This window comes from Mustela nivalis (genome assembly GCF_964662115.1).
Source record: "Mustela nivalis genome assembly, chromosome: X".
Lineage (NCBI taxonomy): Eukaryota > Metazoa > Chordata > Mammalia > Carnivora > Mustelidae > Mustela > Mustela nivalis.
The window spans coordinates 120,488,590-120,508,076 of NC_139040.1; the positions used below are offsets into that span (position 1 = coordinate 120,488,590).

At 43.0% G+C, this 19,487-nt stretch overlaps 1 protein-coding gene across 9 annotated transcripts in view; it reads right to left on the bottom strand.

The window, feature by feature from the left end:
• Window positions 1-19,487, bottom strand: part of REPS2 (RALBP1 associated Eps domain containing 2) — a 232,071-nt gene that overhangs the window by 24,038 nt on the left and 188,546 nt on the right. For all 9 annotated transcript variants that reach the window (XM_082718393.1, XM_082718389.1, XM_082718391.1 and 6 more), the window contains 3 exons: window positions 15,086-15,169; window positions 13,792-13,937; window positions 3,901-4,006 (listed from right to left, as the gene is read on the bottom strand). In XM_082718393.1, coding sequence (XP_082574519.1) covers window positions 3,901-4,006; window positions 13,792-13,937; window positions 15,086-15,169 — 336 coding nt within the window. The remainder of the gene's footprint in view (window positions 1-3,900; window positions 4,007-13,791; window positions 13,938-15,085; window positions 15,170-19,487) is intronic.

The window sequence follows — 19,487 nt, forward strand, 5'->3', positions numbered from 1 at the left end:
AATTATGTGAGGTGACAAAGGTATTAACAATACTTTGACAATCATATTACAATATGTAAATGTATCAAATTAATATGTTGTATAACTATACACAGTGTTATATGTCAATTATATCTCAATAACACTGAAAAAATACAACTACCAAACATGATCCAGCTTCTGGGTATATCTCCAAAGGAATTAAAATCAGTATGCTGAAGAGATATCTGTACTCTCATGTACACTGTAGCATTATTCACAATAGCCAAGATATGGAAGGAACCTAAATGTCCACCAATGGACAAATTGATAAAGAAAATGTATATACATACAATGGAATATTATTCAGCCTTTAAAAAGAAAGAAATTCAGCCATTTGCAACAACATAGATTAAACTTGGAGGACATTAATAAGCCAGACACAGAAGGACAAATGCTAAGCGACACCACTCATATGAGGAATCTACAACAGTCAGGAGAGTACAGAATGGTGATTGTCAGGGGCTGGGGGAAATGCGGAAGTACTATTCAAACAGTACAAAGTTTCAGTTATACAGAATGAGTAAGGCCTAGAGATCTACTATATCTCATAGTTCCAATTAATTTTACAATAGTGTATAATTAAAAAGTTGCCAAGAGAGTAGATCTTATGTTAAGTGTTCTTGTCACATACACAAAAGAATAATAATGAAATGATAATAATAAGAATAGGAATAAGAATAAGAATAAATAAAGAGAGGAAAGGAAACTTTTAGATGTGAATACTTTTATGGCATAACTTGTGGTGATGGGTCCACGGATATATAATTACCTTCCAACTGTATGTATCACACTGCATACATTAAATATGCATCGGCTTTTGTGAGTCAGTTATACCTCAATGAAGTGGTTTAAAAAAGCAATTTAAGACCTAAATTCAAAAGCTAAAACAATAATACCTTTAAAAGAAAACATAGGAGACTATCTTCATAATTTAGATGTAGGCAGTTTCCTTATACAGGAAGAAAATAGGAACCGTAAGAGGAAAAAAATCCGATAAATTAGACTTTACAAAAATTTTTAAAAGTCTGTTCTTGAAAAGATATAGTTACGAAAATGAAAGACTGGAAGAAAACGTTTATAAAAGATCTCTGACAAAGGACTAGTAACCAAGATAATATAAAAAACATCTACTTACAATGCCACCAAAAAAGACTAAAAAATTTTTTTAAATGGCCAGATATACTGAATAGACACTTCATAAAATAAAATATATGAAAGGAAAATAATTGTAATAAAAATGCTGACCAAAATTAAGCATCAAGGAGATGCAAAATAAAAACTGAATTACCACAGGATCAACTAAAATTATAAAAGACCACCACCAAATGGAGGCAAGGATGTGGAACTACAGGAACTCTCAGTCTAGTGGGAGGAGTACAAAATGCTAAAACCACTTTGGGAAAAGCTCCAGCAATTTCCTTCCTTTTTTTTTTTTTTAAGATTTTATTTATTTATTTGATGGGTGCGGTGGGGAAGAGAGAGAGAGAGAAAGCACATGCACAAGTCGGGGGCGCAGCAGAGGGAGAAGGAAAAGCAGGCTCTCCATTGAGCTCGATCCCAGGACCCTGGGGATCATGGCCTGAGCCAAAGGCAGTCACTTAATCAACTGAGCCACCCAGGCACCCCAAGCTCTAGCAGTTTCTAACAAAACTAATCACATATGTTCACCACATTACCTACTAATCCGAACCTTGGGTACTTCCCCAAGAGAAATGAGGACGTATTTCCACACGAAGACTTATTCAAAAACGTGGTTTTCTTCAAAATAGACAAAAACTGGCAACAGCTCCAATGTGTATTAATGTGTATTAATAGAAGTGTGTATGAATAGAAGAACTGACCATGAAATTGCAACATACTCACCCAATGGAATACTATCCAGCAGTAAAAAGAAACGGATTACTGACACATGCTGTATCAATGAAGTTCAAAAATGTAATAGTAAGTGAAATAAGCTTTACATAAAAGTTTATGTTACAGAACACCATTTATAGAGAGTTTCAGAATAAATAAAACTATGGCATAACAAAGTAAGAACAGTGGTTGCCTCCGTGCACGTGGGGGCAGGAACTGACAAGGAAGGAGCATGAGGCAGCGTCGGAGGGTGGTGGTAGTGTTCTATATTTCAATAGTAGGGGTTTGGGTTCCATAAGTACATGCATTTGTAAAAACTTAGCAAATGGCACACTTAAGATCTGTACATTCACTATATGTAAAACATAACATCATCAGAAAAATCTGTAAATATACTGAACACTAGTTAATGATCTACACATTGCAACATTTAGGGGATGCATACAGATGTCTGCAATTTACTGAAAAACATGTTAAAAATAAGGTAGACTGATGAACAGAGGAGTAGATATGTGATAAAACAAGCATAGTAAAATGTTAAAAGAGGTGGCTATAAAAGTATTTACTGTAGGATTCTTTCACCTTTCTTGTATACTTGAAAATGTTCCTACTAAAATATCAGGGCAAAGGCGGAATAATAAAAGAGAAACTGAAGAAGGAAGAAATAGCCCTGAGTGCTAAGGGAGAAGCACCAGGAAGGAAGGGAAGGAGGGGAGAGGGAGGCAGTGAAAGGAATATGAAAAAAATACAGTAGTCCAAATCCAGTGAGAACGGCCATATCAGAGGAGGCAATGGCCAATTGTGTAGAATTCTCCTGAAAAGTCAAGTAACACCAAAACAGGCCCGTTGGATTTGGTTGCCAGAAGGGCGTGAATGGAGGCGAGCGAAGCTGCGCTGAAGTGGAGAGAGAGAAAGCTGTCGGTGAGGAAAGACAGGAAATGAAAACAACTCCTAAGCAACCTAGCCGTGGAAGAGAAAAGAGAGAGTGGGCTGCAGTTGAAGAAGGATGTGACGTCAAGATCCCGGACAGTACTGGAACACGTTTATGTGGACGGGAATGATGCAGGAGAGAATCAGTGGATGCGGTAGGTAGAACTGTGTCCTCCAGTATGATACACTTAAGTCCTAACCCTCAGCACCTGTAAATATGACCTCATAGAGAAACAGGACCTTTGTGGATGTAATTAAAATGAGGTTACACTAAATTTGGGGGGGCCTTGATTCAATGACTGGTGTCCCTATAAGAAGAGGACACAATAAGAAAAGGAATTTGGACACAGACACAGAGAGCCCCAGAGAGAATACCATGTGACAGTGGAGACAGATATTGGAATGACACATCTGGAAGCCGAGGAACGTCTGGGACTGCCAGCCACTACCAGAAGCTGGCAAGAGAAAAAGAAGGATTCTCCCCTCGAGCCTTCAGAGAGAGCTCATGGCTCTGCCGACACCTTGATTTTGGACTTCTAGTCTCCAGAGTTGTGAGAAGTGATTTCTGGTACTTTTAGCCACCAAGGTTGTAGTACTTCGTTACGGCAGTCCTGGAAAACTAACACAGGGGAGAGGAATGGGGAAGAGGAAGAGGTGGTAAGGAGAGGGTGATGTTCTTGCGAAGGTGAAACAGAACCATTTGCCTGCAGGAGGGGGTGGGCCTTTGACAGTATCAGGGCTACCCTCTTCCACCTAAGTAAGTAGCCCATCATTCAGAGAGGACCTCAACAATCAAAGGCTTGTCCGGAAGCTTTCGGCAATGAAGAACGCTTCAGACAGCCTTTGTGACAGACTCTCTGTCCTAATCACTGATACACAATATGCAGGTGCACATTCAAGTGACTAGGCTTCCCCTAAACATACAAGAACCAACCCATGAAACTGAAGCGCAGCAAGTCTCTGCCTTCCAAAAGAGGTTTGCCAACAAAGACGCCAGTCTTACCAATAGGAATGGAACCAGGTGCTCGGCCAATGGTCCAAACAAAACCACCAGAAAAAAAAAGCCTGGTAATCCAATTTCGGAAAGCTCCTTACCTTGAGCTGCTGCTGGAGTTCACTGTTCAGCCGGGCCAGCACTGCATTCGCCTCTTTATTTTTGCGGATAGCAGTCTGAATCGCCTTCTTCTGTTTGGAAGACTGTCTATAAAAAAGTACAAACAGTTCACCGAAATAGAACTCAAGGGTCCAGACCCTTGCGGGTCAGAACACCCTGACTCGTGTGAAGTGCTCAATGAGGGACTAATGCCACAGGCTCCAAAAAGAAAATCGTATATTCACAGGCAGGCGGGCAGGCACCAAACGAAACACATTTGTCGGGATGAATTATTTACACCTGAAGTAGTTCCCATTTTATAACTTGAAAGAAAAGCTGTGAATTGGACCTTTTCAAACTTCGCATTCCATTTATTCCAAGACATTTTAATAAGTATTTCTTCCTGACAAACCACATTAACTAGAATGCCCTTTTCATGTAAGCCTTAATGGCATTTAAAAGACCTGTAGGTGGCCCCTGTGGACAAGTCTGAAGGAAATGAATAGAAGAACATTCTCGTTAGGAAAAATCCCACAAAACTTGGCCGTCCTATATAACTCTCCTTCATTTCTTTATTATTAGGCATGACTGCTTGAGTGTGTGTGTGTGTGTGTGTGTGTGTGTGTGTGTACATGCTCATGCATGTGCATACACCAGCATACATCTGTGGCACTTGAGAAAATGTTTTAATAACATTATTCCCAAATTAAGTCAATAGTAAATTCATAGAACACGTCTAACTAGGGTGACCGTCTGCTCCACTTTGCCCATTACAGTCTCTGCTTACACGGTATGACTGGCCCGAATTATTCTACAGTTGGGACGATAAATCAACATGACGGTATAACCTACAGTCTCATATCCCACAGCAAAATAGACTGAATTCTCAGAGCAAAAGGGCAACTTAAGTTCCCCTAGGAAAACAGACATATGTGCAATCAGTGAGAGGTAGCTTCTACGCCAGGGCAACTTAACCAGAATGTGCAGTGACCACTGCGGAGATCTGATTAATATTCACTGAGCACATACACTATGCTACCCACTCTGCTAATCTGCAGAAGGCATACTCCCTTCCCAAAGAAGTTGAAAGATTAATTTCTTCATCCATAAAGAAGCAGGGAATAGGCTTTAAAATCTACTTTTAGAAAGATAAGGACTGGATTTCCAGTCTCAGGACAATGTAAAGTAGACACACTTCTCTCTACCCCACCAAGTAAAGTTAAAATCCTGGACATAATACATAAGACAAACATAACATTACTCTAAAAAGTGGAGTGAGGAAGGCAAACCAGCCAGGGAACTCAGTACCCAGAGAAACAGATAGCAGTGAACTCTCTGGGTTTTCTTTTTTGCTTCATATATCCCAGACTGGACGGTGGAAAAGTCAGCAATCCATAAGCATCAATAAGGGCAGACAATAAAAAGTCTTCCCCCAGCTAAATCCTGCTCTCTCTAGCCAAATGACTTCGAAAAGGGCAGCCTAGAAAGACATAAATTAGACACAATATCCCTCTGGGACACAGAGCCAAAATCTTTAACAAAATATTAGCAAATAGAATTTAGCAATGTATTAAAAACGAATACACCATGACCAAGAGAGCTTTATTCCAGAGATGCAAGGCTGATTCAATAATCAAAAGTCAATCAGTGCAATCTACCATCCTAACAGGTAAAAGAAAAAAAATCAGATAACTATATCAACTGATATAGAAAAATCACCTGATGAAACTCAATACCCATTCATGATAAAAAAAAAAATTCTCAGAAAACTATGAATAGAGGCCCACTTGTTCAACTTGATGAAGAACTTCTACAAAAAAAAAAAAAAAACTACAGCTGACATCAAACATAATGAAAAACTGAATGCTTTCCCTCTAAGACGAGGAACAAAGCAAGGATTTCTAGTTTCATTACTGTTTTCAACACAGTGCTAGAAGTCCAAGCCAACACAGTAATGCAAGAAAAGGAAATAAAAGGCACACATATTGAAAAGAATGAAACTGTCCCCATCTGCAGATGACATGATGGCCTACAAAGGAAACTCCAAGGAATCTATAAAAAAAATTCTCTGAACTAATAAATGATTTCAGCAAGAATAGGAATGAGTTTGGAGGAGAGAAGATTAATGTACAAAAATCAAAAGAATGGGGGTGCCTAGGGTGACTCAGTCAGTTAAGCATCCAACTCTTGATTTCAGCTCATATCATGATCTCTGCGTTGTGGGATCGAGCCCTGTGTCAGGCTCTGCACTCAGCATAGAGTCTGCTTGTCCTTCTTCCTCTGCTCCTCTCTCTCAAATAAATAATTTTAAAAAAATCAATAGGGGCGCCTTGGTGGCTCACTGGGTTAAAGTCTCTGCCTTCAACTCAGGTCATGATCCCAGGGTCCTGGGATGGAGGCCCACATCAGACTCCCTGCTCAGCAGGGAACCTGCTTCCTCCTCTCTCTTTCTGCCTGCCTCTCTGCCTACCTGTGATCTCTGTCTTTCAAATAAATAAATAAAATCTTTTTAAAAAAAAACAAGTATTTTTAAAAAATCAATAGAATTTTGATACACTAACACTGAATTCTTGGGGGAAAAAATAAATACAGTATCATTTACAAAGCTTCAAACTGAAGTTCTTAGATATATCAAAACATACACAAGATTTACATGCTGAAAACTATAAAACAGTAATGAAAAAGGGTCAAAATAAATAAGTATTTATCATGTTCATGGATTGAATGACTCAACATAGTAAAGATGTCAACTCTCCTCAGACTGACATAAAGGTTTAACACAATTCTTTTTTTCTAATTTTTAAAGATTATTTATTTATTTGAGAAAGAGACATGCAAGAGAGTACAAGCCAGAGTGGGGTGCAGAGGGAGAGGGAGAAGCAGGCTCCCCACGGAGCAGGGAGCCAGACGTGGGACTCATTCCCAGGACCCTAGGATCATGACCTGAGCTGAAAGCAGACGATTAACTGACTGAGCCACCCAGGTGCTCCAAAGGTTTAGCACAATTTGTATCAATATCTCAGCAAGATTTTTTTGTAGATCTAGACAAAACTGTTCTAAAATTTATATGGAAAGTCGGAGGAATCAGAGTATCTAAAACAATTCTGAAAAATCATAAAAAAGTGGGAGAGATAGAAGATATTTTATTATATAGTTATAGTAATCAAGTAACTAAAATGAAGGCAGTAATCAAGACCGGGTGGTATTGGCAGAGGGAAAAACACATCAATCAGTGGAAAAGAATAGAGAACCCAGAAACATACTCACACTAGTACAAACAACTCACTTTTGACAGAGGTGCAAAAGCAAGTGAATGGAGGAAGAATAGCTTTTTCTTTGTCTTTAAGATTTATTTATTTTTAGAGAGACAGCATGCCTGACTGGGGGAGGGGCAGAGGGAGAGAATCTTTCAAGCAGCCCTAACCCCACCGCTGAGCGCGGAGTCAGGAGCCTGATGCAGGGCTCAATCCCACAGCTCATGAGATCATGACTGGAGCCAAAACCAAGAGTCAGACATCCAGCCAAGCCACCCAGGTGCCCCAAGAATAACCTTTTCAACCAACAGCACTGAAGCAATTCAATATCCATAGGCCAAGAACACTGATACAAACCTATCTTACATAAAACGATACAAAATGAATCAAGCAACTTGAATATAAAATGCAAAATTATAAAACTTTTAGGAGAAAACATAAGAGAAAATCTTCAAGATCTAGGGCTTGTTCATGAAGAGTTTTTAGATGTAACAACAAAAGCACAATCCATAAAAGATTAAAAAAATCAGTAAGTTGGTGGGGCGCCTGGGTGGCTCAGTGGGTTAAGCCGCTGCCTTCGGCTCAGGTCATGATCTCAGGGTCCTGGGATCGAGTCCCGCATCGGGCTCTCTGCTCAGCGGGGAGCCTGCTTCCTCCTCTCTCTCTCTGACTGCCTCTCAGCCTACTTGTGATCTCTGTCTGTCAAATAAATAAATAAAATCTTAAAAAAAAAATCAGTAAGTTGGACTTCTTCAAAATTTTAAAAACTTTGGTATTGCAAATGAGTGTTAAGAGGATGAAATGACAGGCTCCAGACTAAGAGAAAATATTTGCAAACCACATTCCTAGCAATTGATAGGCACTTAAAATATATAAAAAGAACTCTCAAATCTCAACAGCAAAAAACTAATTCAATTAGAAAACGGGCAAAGGACAAGAAGAGACATGTTACCAAAGAGGAGACATGATGGCAAATAAACACATGAAAGGACACTCAACTTCATTAGCCATTAGGGAAATGCAAATGAAGACCACAAAAGGATAGAACTACCCACCTATTTGAACAGCTGAAATAAAAAAACCAGTGACAATACCAAATGCTGGTGGGGATGTGGAGAAACCATCTCTCATACATTGCTGGTGGAAATGTAAAATGGTGCAGCCATTTTGGAAAACAACTTGGGAGTTTCTTTCTTTCTTTTTTTTTTTTTTTTGGCAGTTTTTTTTTAAACTAAACATACACTTGGGGCACCAGGCGGCTCAGTCAGTTGGGCATCTGCCTTCAGCTAGAGTCATGATCCCAGGGTCGTGGGATCAAGCCCTACATGGGCTCCCTACTCAGCAGGGAGTCTGCTTCTCCCCCCTCCCTCTCCCACTACCCCTACCCCCAACTTACGTACTTGCTCATTCTTTCTTTCAATTAAATAAATAAAAATAACCTTAAAACAAAACCAAAAACTAAACATACACTCAGCACACAACCCAGCAATCAATATTGACCATATTTTTTTACTTCTAAGGCTTTTATTAGAATGCCTTACAAACTTTACATTTTTTTTAATTTATTTTTTTTTTTATATTTGGTAAGCTTTGGTCTTTTTTTAAATTTTTTTAAACTTTACATTTTTACTAACATCACATCAAGTGAAAAAGATAATTTAATTAATACTGTATCTTTTTACTTTCTAAAATTTGATTATAAGTAACAATGTTACATTAGTTTTAGGTGTACAGTATAGTGATTCAACATCTGTATAACTTGGCCATTTACACCAGAGAAATGAAAATTTGTGCACACACAAGAACCTACACACAAGATGCTCAAAGTAACTTTGCTTATGATGCCCAGCAACTAGGCACAACCAAAATGTCTCTCAACAAGCGAATGGCTCAAGAGACTGCGGCACAGTCGTTCCACAGAATAGCGCTTAGCAGTGCTGAGATACGTAACTTAGATGTCAAGAGACTGTGCCAAGTGAAAAAAAGCTAAACTCAGAAGGGCACATGCTGTGTGATTTTATTTATACAACATTCTCAAAATGAAAAAATTCTAGAGATGGGAAACAGACCAGAGGTGGCCAGGAGTAAGGAATGGTGACGAGGAGAAGGTAGGTCTGATTTCTGTACCTTGATTACAGTGGCAGTTACAAGACTCCACACATGTGATTAAACGGCACGGAACTATGCATACGCTGCCCCAATGTCAGTTTCCTGGTTTTGATAATGTTCGAGAGTTAGGTAAAATGTAATCATTAGGAGAAACTAGGTAAAAGAGCCACAGGCCTGCTCTGTATCGTTTTTGTAATTTCCTGTAAATCTATAATTGTACCAAAATAAAAAGTTTTTAAAAAGATGTTGATCAGAACTTGCCACCCCTCCTTACGCTACCACCACACCATGTATGTCCAGCTCCTAACGGTTTCCCCTTCCTTTGGGAACTGGCTCCATCTCCCTCCACCTCCTCCACAAGGATGAGCCCCTGGCAGGCAGTTGTTTTTGTCTGGAGAAAACCTTGCCCTTGATTTTGACACTTGAATGGATCCTGCCCATGCTGAGCTGACCAGACGCTCCCTCCAAAGGACTTGAGTTATGGCTCATAGTTTAGTTCAGCCTGGGCCCGCACAGTGAGAATGGGATCTCTGGAGCTGAAGGTGAGGAGTCTTTACAGATAAAAATGTCAAAAACACCTTAAGAAAACTGAGAGGCATCAAAATGAGCCCCAGAAGGTTTGCAATGTTCTCTTCTGATCCACTCCTGCCACTGATTTCCCTGAGTCAAACCTCTACCCTTATAATAAAGAGTATCTTTTGCTACCTCGAGTTGCCTTTTATTATTTGCTACCAAAGGAGCCCTAAATAACACCAAGATAGGATCAAGCCCAGAATACCTCTAAAGGGGTCAGCAGAGCATTTAACCTGCTTCACCCTCTTAACAGTTGCTTCCACAGTCTCTTCAGGTTCTCTTAATATTTTTACTCACTCTTCCAGGCTTCTCTGGAACTGCTCTGGTTTCCAGGGAGGAAAATGAAGGAGTAACGCTTAGGCAGACAATTTATTTTGTCTGGTTCTATTGTGTGTCACGCTATTTATCAATCCAGAACAGCAGCATCGTGAGGCACTGTCCACTCAAGGTTTTGTGGCAGATTATCTTCCAAAACCTACTCCTATGCCTTCGTATCTGCAGTAGCCTATCATTCTCAGTTTGAGTGAGGCACATGGCCCTCCAACTAGAAACTACATTTCCCAATCTCTCTTGTAGGTAAGTAAGGCCATATGACTACGTTTGGGCCAATGGGATCAGAAATGCCGCTTCTGAGTCATACCTTTCAAGGTAGTCTGTTTTCACCTCCATTTGTTCTTTCCCCCTCTCTGGGGCCTGAAATGTGAACATGTTAGGCAGCCATCTTCAACCATAGGGATAAAGACAACCTCCATGGGGATCTAGAATAAGAATATGGGGGACACCTGGGTGGTTCAGTGGGTTAAGCCTCTGCCTTCAGCTCAGGTCATGATCTCGGGGTCCTGGGCTCGAGCCCTACATTGAGTTCTCTGCTTGGTGGGGAGCCTGCTTCCCCTCTGTCTCTCCCTATTCTCTGACTACTTAGGATCTCTCTCTGTCAAATAAATAAATAAAATCTTGAAAAAAATAGAATAAGAATATGGGAAGGCAGCTGGGTTCCTGCACAGAGCTACCCTACGCTTCGGGACCACTCACCAACTCAGACGTTTAGACAAGAAAGAAGTCAATTTCTATGTTATCTGAGTGCCTGCTAATTTGGGTTTCATTCAAAGAGCTAAACCAACATTTGAAAGAATATTAGCTGGGGTCTCTAGATGAGAAAAATCTTCTCAGCCTTCAAACTGAGCCCTGATTTCTCCCAAGGAATTATGAGCACAGCTTCTAAGAACTGAACTTGTATTGCCTTTTGTCTACTTGGAAATAGCAGGTTTTCATTAGGGATGCCACTCATCGACCCCACGGGCATGCCAGGACGGCCAGCCGCGAAGCAGGAGGGAACACAGAATCCCAACCACACTGAGAATGTCACGCAGGCAAGCAGACACTGCCACCCCAGCTGCTGGGCGTGCCCTGGGGTGGTCCAGGACACTTCCGGAGGTTACAGAGAAGAGCAAAGCCACGGAGGCGGGCACAGTTTCACAGGACTATTATACAATATCCTCTCTCTCCAAACTCTTCAAACCATTTTATTTTCCCAAAGTCCATCTTTACTAGATGCACAAGATGTGAGGGAAAACCAAGTAAGTCAAATTATTTCTTTAAAAAAAAAAAAAGCACTTTTGTCCTGACAAGCAGCTCAGTAATTTTGACACAATCCAAGAGTTGTTTATTAGTCATATCTGGACTCAGCAGCTCACTTGGAGAGACTATTTCATTTTTCCTTTGCCCTAAATGAAATAGACAATGATGTTATCTGAAGGAGAATTTGCTTCAGTCAAGAACTCATAACTCAAAATAAAAAGATAAATAGGCAAAGGGTCGGAGCAGACATTTCCCCAAAGAAGATAGACAAATGGCCAATAAACACATAAAAAGATACCCAATATCATTAGCCATTAGGGAAATGCAAATCAAAACCACAGTGAAATACCCCTTCATATCCACTAGGATGGCTGTGATCATTTTTTTTAAAAGATAACAAGTGTTGGAAAAAAAAAAACGGAGAAATTAGAACTCTTGTATGTTACCAATAGGACAGTAAAATGCTGCAGCCACTGTGGAAAAAGAATTTGGCAAGTCCTCAAAATATTAAATACAGAGTGGCCATATGACCTAGCAATTCCACTCCTAGGTACGTACTCAAGACCAATGAAATCACAAGTCCACACTAAAACTTGTCCACCCATAGTATATCAGCACGATTCTTTACAGCTTCAAAGTGGAACTGACCCCAATGTCCATCGGTGCTGAGCAGGTAAGTAAAATGTGCTACAGCTGTACAATAGCACGTTATTTAAGCAATAAAAAGAACCAAGTACTGGTTTTAGCAAAAACACGGATAAACATTGAACACATTATGTGAACTGAAAAAAAGTCAGCCACAAAAGACCACATGTTGCATGGTTCCATCTGCATGGAATGGCCAGAACAGGCAAACCTATAAAGACAGAAAGCAGATTAGTGGTTGCCTGGGACATGGGACAGGAAATGGAAAGTGACTCCTAATCAGCATGGAATTTCTTTGGGGGACAATAAAAATGTTCTAAAATTAGCTTGTGGCAACCATTTTACAACTTTGTATACAACTTTGTAGATACACTAAAACCACTGAACTGTACACGTAAAAGGGTGAAATGTATGCTATGTGAATTATATCTCAATAAAACTGTTTTTAAAAACCCACAGGCAAAGGAAAGAAACTGAAAAAGACCTCTGGGGGAGCTCGGCCAGCTGCCGTCCATCCAGTGTGGGGGGTGCCGGAGCTGCCACAGACTGGCCAGCAGTAATGTGAAGCAGGGATTACACTGCAGAGCCAGGGCGGCTCCCGGAAACAAGTTTAGCCACCTTTGTCCCTGACAGGGGTCCAGCCCCCAGGCCTGACAGTGGCTGAAAGATGGTCCAAGCTCTCAGGGGCCATTAAGGACCAAACAGATTTCCTTTATGCACTAATACTACCAGGGAACTGTCTATTTGGAAAAAAAAGACACAAAAACCATCATCTGAAGAGTGCTGCACAGATTCCCCATGGGGTTTTGGCTTCCGAGGCAAGCTGCACCCACGGAATCTTGCTCTGGGATCGACAAAGCCCCAAGAGCAGTGTCAGGGCTTATCTTGAGCATGGATGTTAGTGACCAGTCGAGTTCACTTGTGAAGTCACACACAACAGCAGGTTTCTGCCCTTAGTACCTAGCTCAATTTCACTACAAGGAAACTGAGGCAAGGGACAGCCTTTCTTAAAGCCAAAGCCTCTGGAGAAAAACGGTCTGTCCAGAGCATTGTTCTCTCGGTTCCTGGCCTTGTCCACAGGTACCACCACCCCCCACCCGTGCCACCTCCTCCAGTGTCTGTTACAGCCAGTCAGACAGACATTCTGGAAACTCCACATGTGACCATTCTGTGCCGACATGATCAACAACAGAAAATTTTCATGGGGCATGAAAAGAAATCACAAGCCACATCTACTCAAAGTTGGGGCTGAGGGTCAGGAAGCTAGCCATTTGCCCAGGTGGGTCGGGGGGAGCATAAGACAGCTTTCCACACTGGCAGTATCGTACCCCAGTGAGGTTTATCCGAGGTGTGATTACTGCTAATTGAAGACAGGCAAAGAGGGGGAACTGCCATTTTTTTCACTGTCTTCTTCCTAGGAAAATGCAGGCCAGCACAAGGAAGAGGGGTGGGAAGGAGAGGAAGAGGAGGAAGGAAGGGAAGGAAATCAAACCAACTAAAATGCCGCAGCTTTGGGCTCGCTTGCGCCTTGGCTTAGGTTAAGTCCTGTAGCTTAGAAGGTCTCTTTAGGTGACGGGGAGCCTGTAGTACCAGCAGAGAGAGAAGTAAGACAAAACTGCAGCCACGAAATCACACCCTTCCATGGCCACTAGTATATATGTAAACAGATTTACATGTACACGCATACAAAGACTGAAAAGGCGGTTGCTGACCTCCCCGATCTGCTGTACTTACTTTTGGACTGCTGTGTGGGGTTTCCCGGTCGCTGCGGACGCTGGCCCGCCAACAGTGCTAGAAGGCTCTTGGTTTTCTGTAGCTGAGTTTTCAGGTCGGAATTTCCTTCGGATGGGCTTTGATGGAGGCTGAGAATATGGTGTGTCCTGAGGATTAAATACATAACAATAAAGCCCAAAAGTTAAAAACTGAAATGTTCCCCACCATGCCAATGTCCTCATGTTCCTCCTAGGCCTATTCCCAGGTCAGGCGCATACTCTGTTCAAACCCCACACCTGATGACAGAAGGCAGATTCAAGGCTTCGCAAGAACGGGGTGGGGACACAGACATCAGATATTGGGGCCTTTCTTTTTGGGGGGCCTTTCTTTTTTTCCTTTTCTTTTTTTCTTTCCATGCTTATGCTTGCAGTCTATTACCACTTTTCACACCTGAAAGGACAAAGGAATGAGATTCCAGTGGCCCACCTTTCCAACCTCTCCCTTTTTACAATGCTGTGGGCATCTCACAGCATGAGGCCTCTTCTGACTGCAGACGAAGCTCACTTTGTGAGCAGACTCGTCTCACTTTGGGGCTTGTGGGAATATGTTGTGAGTTTTGAAGTTTGTGAAGGTCTCCTCATTCCTCCATTCCCATTCATATATGAAGGCAAGCTCAAGAGCCACAGTGTCTTCTGGAAGGAGACAGCCAGCCTGCTGTCTGGGAGGCCCCTCCTCACCCGTGCTCCCGAGCCCAGGGCCCATGCTCTGAGCGGAGGAGGGCCGTAGGAAAATGGAGAGCAGCAAGGAGAGGGTAACAAGGTGGAGAGAGAGCATGACAACTGAGTAGCGCTTCCTGAGTGAGTGACCTGGGACTCAGTGACACTGGGGGGTTAAGGTGAAGACGCCAGGATGCAAGGACGGACTGTGGCACACAGAGGAAGAAGTGCAGACTACCCTGCCCCCCACCACAGGCCCTCCTAGAGGCTCAGCAGTGCACAGAGTTTTGCTGAAGGCGCTTGGCCCTCCCTACCGCACCTCCTGAACTTGTTAAAAACAAGGCCTCCATGTTTAGCTGGAGGCTGAAGAGGAAGTGCAAACTGTCAGTGACATCAAGGGCAGGCCCAAGGACCATCAGCACCCCAATCCTCACAAAGAACCCAAGTTCTAGGAAAGCAGGATCATTAACATTCAGGTGAGGACAGTGAAATCAAAGTGAAACAGATTTGCAAAGAGAGCCAAGAAGCCCGGGCGGGGGCGCGGCAGGGATGGGGGGGCTTACAATGCTATCACAGAGGCACCTTCCCATAGGCCTTACCTTCTTCGTTGGACTACTGTCTGCAGCTTGAGAGGGGGCTCTGTTCAGCTGGGGGTGTATTTCGGCCTCAGACGCTTGTTCAGACTGTAGCGAAATATCATACAGAAGATAAAAATGCAAAAACATAACCACCTAAATTTATAATGGAGAGCACCTAGGAAATGTCACTGAGTGGAAGCCGATTCAAACCACTTTGCTGCCAAGTACGGTCAAGTCTTTGGATCCTTGAGAAAACCTTCCCGAGACCCTGCCACTCCCTCTCATGCCCCTTCCCTCATTGTTCAATCTTAGGAAAAGGGGTCATGGTAATGTTGTCCATAACTACACGTAGGTATTGCTAAAAAACGAATGTTTTAAAAGCTCAAACTAAAATAAACAAACAAATAAATAAGGCTTATCAGAAAAAAAAAAGGCTGGGAAAGAAATGAATTAAAATTTTAACCCAAGCACTAACAAAAACAGTAACCATAACAACAACAAAAACACAACACTGAGACTTGAGGAAATATTCATACCTGAGAAAAACACTCTAAGAGATGGGACTCTTTACCTTAAAAAGGTAGGGGTGGGAGAGCGCGATGGAAGAGGCAAGCAGAAGGGCTGAGGCTACCCAGTGGCACGGAACCAGTGAACACACGCACGGAGACTGGTGAGGACTGCCCCCGAAGCCCTTCAAGATGTAGCACCTGCCACAAAACCAAACAGGAGAGCAACCGGGACACCAGGCACCATGTGCTGCTCCCCGTCTCCAGGAGGTCTGCTACACTCAGTTGCTATTAGCCAGCAATGCAAAGTATTAACATGCAAAGAAAAAAACCCTCCGTATGAACTAACGTGACTTCCTCATTATAGTAACATCAGACCTCTACCCACAAAGTACTACACATCTGCAGCACAACAATCATCCCTGGTGTGTCCATTCGGTCCCCAACCTGGCCTTCTCTAACTCCTTGCAGAGCCTGGCTTCGTCCTTCCTCTGCCTCTACTGAAACACACACGGGCACCAATGCTCCCCGATTTACTGGATTCTTGCTGCCTCTTCTAGTTTTCTCCCAAGACTTCTGCCCAGGACAGCACCCCTGACTATCTTTTGAAAACTCCTGTCCCTGGCATCTGATGATGCATTGCAGTCTCCTACTGGTAATCATTCTCTCTCTTTCCTGTTTTGACTCCTCTTATCCCTGAGAGGTAGGATTTCTCAAAGTTCTGTCTCTGGTTCTCCTATTCCTCCTACCACCATTCATCCTTTTCCAGAGTAATCCTATCTGCTCTTCCATCTGCACTGCCCTAGCTAGAAACCCCAGTTCCCAACCACCTCTCCACCTCTCCAAACCCATTATGCAGGCATTCCACAGGCCTGACTTCTCATTCAAAGTTTTGCTTATGGCCTTCTCCTTTCCATTACGGATCACTGCATTGCTGCTGTTGTCCACAGCTATCTGAAAAACCAAACACTGTGTCCTACAGTTCTCCAGGTGTTCTGCATGAATGAAAGCATTTCATCATCACAGCCCTAGGAAACAGTTATCACCCCCATCTTATTGATGAAGAAACTGAGAATCAAGAAGCTGAGGAACTCCCCCAAGGTCACACAAACAGCAGGGTCCACATCCAGGCCTCCGGTTCCAACGGTGGGCTTGTGACCACTAAGCTACACAGCCTCAGGCACTCTTCTTGGGCCCGAGTAGTACTCGTTCAAGATATATTTATTGACCAGCTAGAGCAGGCAGGCGCCGTGCTAGAGCTGGTACTGAAGTTAAATAATACTTAGAACTTTCTTACAGAAGCTTGAAGTCTAGTGGAAAAAGCAAAGAAATGACAGGGCAAACATGCTTTGGTAGAATTCAGACTTTGGTGAGGAAGTATGGGGGGCTCCAGGAACACCCAGGCCGTGTGGGTCAGCAAAGACTTGGGCGAAGGTGATGTCACAGCTAAGACCTGATTGACAAGCAGAGAGCAGCCAGCGAGAGGGGCAGTGCATACAGATGGTGAGAAAGGAAGTTCCAGTTAAGACACCACCGCCATGCAGAGGCCTAGCCCAAGACAAGAACCAGGAGAGAAGCAGATGTAAGGGGAACTCACTTTCAGGCACACTGAGTTTTGAAATGCCCGGACAAGAGCTGTGCAAAGCTATCTGGGAGCCATTCCTGGTCAAGAGTAAGGGGAATATAGGAGTTCAGGCACCTCTCCTGGGGGCTCTGACAACTGGGGTCATATTTCAAGACCACAGGCCCAGGCGCTCCTGAGGGACACCGTCAGTTAAGTGCCCCACTCTTGATTTTGGCTCAGCTCATAATCCTAGGGTCCTGAGATCAAGCCCAGTGACCAGCTCCTCACTGGGCATGGGGCCAGCCTGGGATTCTCTCTTTCCTTCCCTCAAAAAAAAAAAGAAAAGAAAGAAAGAGGGGTGCCTGGGTGGCTCAGTGGGTTAAGCCTCTGCCTTCGGCTCAGGTCATGATCTCAGGGTCCTGGGATCGAGCCCCACATCGGGCTCTCTGCTCATCAGGAAGCCTGCTTCCCTTCCTCTCTCTCTGCCTGCCTCTCTGCCTACTTGTGATCTCTCTCTGTCAAATGAATAAATAAAAATCTTTTAAAAAAAAAGAAAGAAAGAAAGAAAGAAGGAAGGTAGGAAAGAAGGAAGGAATAAAAGAAAGAAAGAAAGAGGAAAAGGAAAAAAAGATCCGCAGGCCCAATGTCAGCTTTATTAATGGCTAACAACCTCCCAAATGCAGGGATTCCCCGACCTTGCAGAAGAACACAACTGGGACCTAATGCCCCTTCTTGCCTCTTCCATCCGCAAATCTGTTGCCTGGAACACCAGTGTTCTGGCCTCAAGTCTATACATGCAGGCCTCAGCAGGACCACAGGTATGCAATGACACATCCCGCCAGCCAGCCAGAGAGAAAAGGAGTGATGGACCAGTCTCCCCGCCTTTCACCTGCTCAGCGCCCCTCCATCATCAGGCAGAGAAATGTTTGCCCCCATGCTCCCTTTCCTGAGGAGACGAGCAGTCTCCCTCTTGTGGAAATACTGAGGGAAACAATAAATCAGGCCCTTTTTTCAACAAAAATAAGGATTCTCAGCACAGCAAAAGTAGGACATGGCCACTGTCGTTGTCTCTGCTTTCTCTGAAACAGCTCTAGAAACCAAAAGTACAAAAGAGTGGGAGTTTGGAAGGATGAAAAATCAGTTGTGAAAAATGTCTGACAATTTTTTTCCATTTATAGATCTACCTTCCTGAAATCGCGTCCAAAGGCCTAGGTTTTCTTGCTCTACCACCGAGAACAAACAGCTCCTTGGTTCTGCAAGGTAGAATCCAACCACCAACCGCACAGGGAGGAACACGAAGACCTCCCCTGCCCACTCCATGACTGATTCTCAATGGGTCCATCTACTGACCATTCAGAGGACTGAAATCTCCTGGGGCCTGGAGCACAGGAGTCTCGAAGATCCCAGAAAGGCAGAGCTTCACCAGAGCCAGGCATTATCCCAGGAAAAGAGATGAGGAAAGAAAACTAACTTTGTGGTTAAAAAAGAAAAAGCAACAACTAAAGATGAGATTGAGAGCTACAAAAGCCCCTCTTTGCAAGAAACTATTTCACTTTTCCTCAGGAAAATAGTGTAAGGTTTAGCACCTGGAAAGCAGAACAAACTGGGGAGATTTCTTTGCTATTTCTTCAGACTTTTCTAAGGTAACAACTTGGGACAGAATGATAACCCATGGTACAGGAGAGCCTCAGTAACTCTCTTTTCCCTCCATATATTAAAGTAGAGAACAACTCTATCAATATGGACAAGTCTGGTCTGAAAGTTCTGATCGTCGGAACTGAAATCCAATGCCTGAGTCCCGGGGACTACAATTACTGAAACAAATGGCAGTCCTTCCATCCTGGCTCACCATGTGACAGGTGCCCGACCAGGATGTGGCAAGGCAAGAAAAATGTACTTTTAGGCAAGAGCTCACTGAAACTCCAGATAAGGTTCCTTTTAAAAATATATATCTCCTATTTTAATATCAATAATTCCCTATCCACAAATAAGAAATATAGTTTTATCCTAATTTTGCAAGGAAAAAGCCTGTATGAGCTACACGGACTTAGAAGGTGTTGCCACTCCAAATGTAGAGATCAGTTCTGGGATTCCGCCCATTCCCGCGGCTGACGGAACAATATGGTCCCCGCCCAGCTAGCTCCCCCGGAAATGAACACAGGCCCAGGAAGGCTAAGCATCTGGATTCTCCACCAGAAGAAGGGTTTGTTCAGTTATTCAATTATACAGATATTTATTTCGCATATCTCATGTATCACTTTCCAAAAATCCTCATCTCATGTTCCGCTTCTGGGGTACCCGACCTGAGGCACTAGGCAAATTGCCCCCAGAACAAGGGAGTTAAAGCACTCTA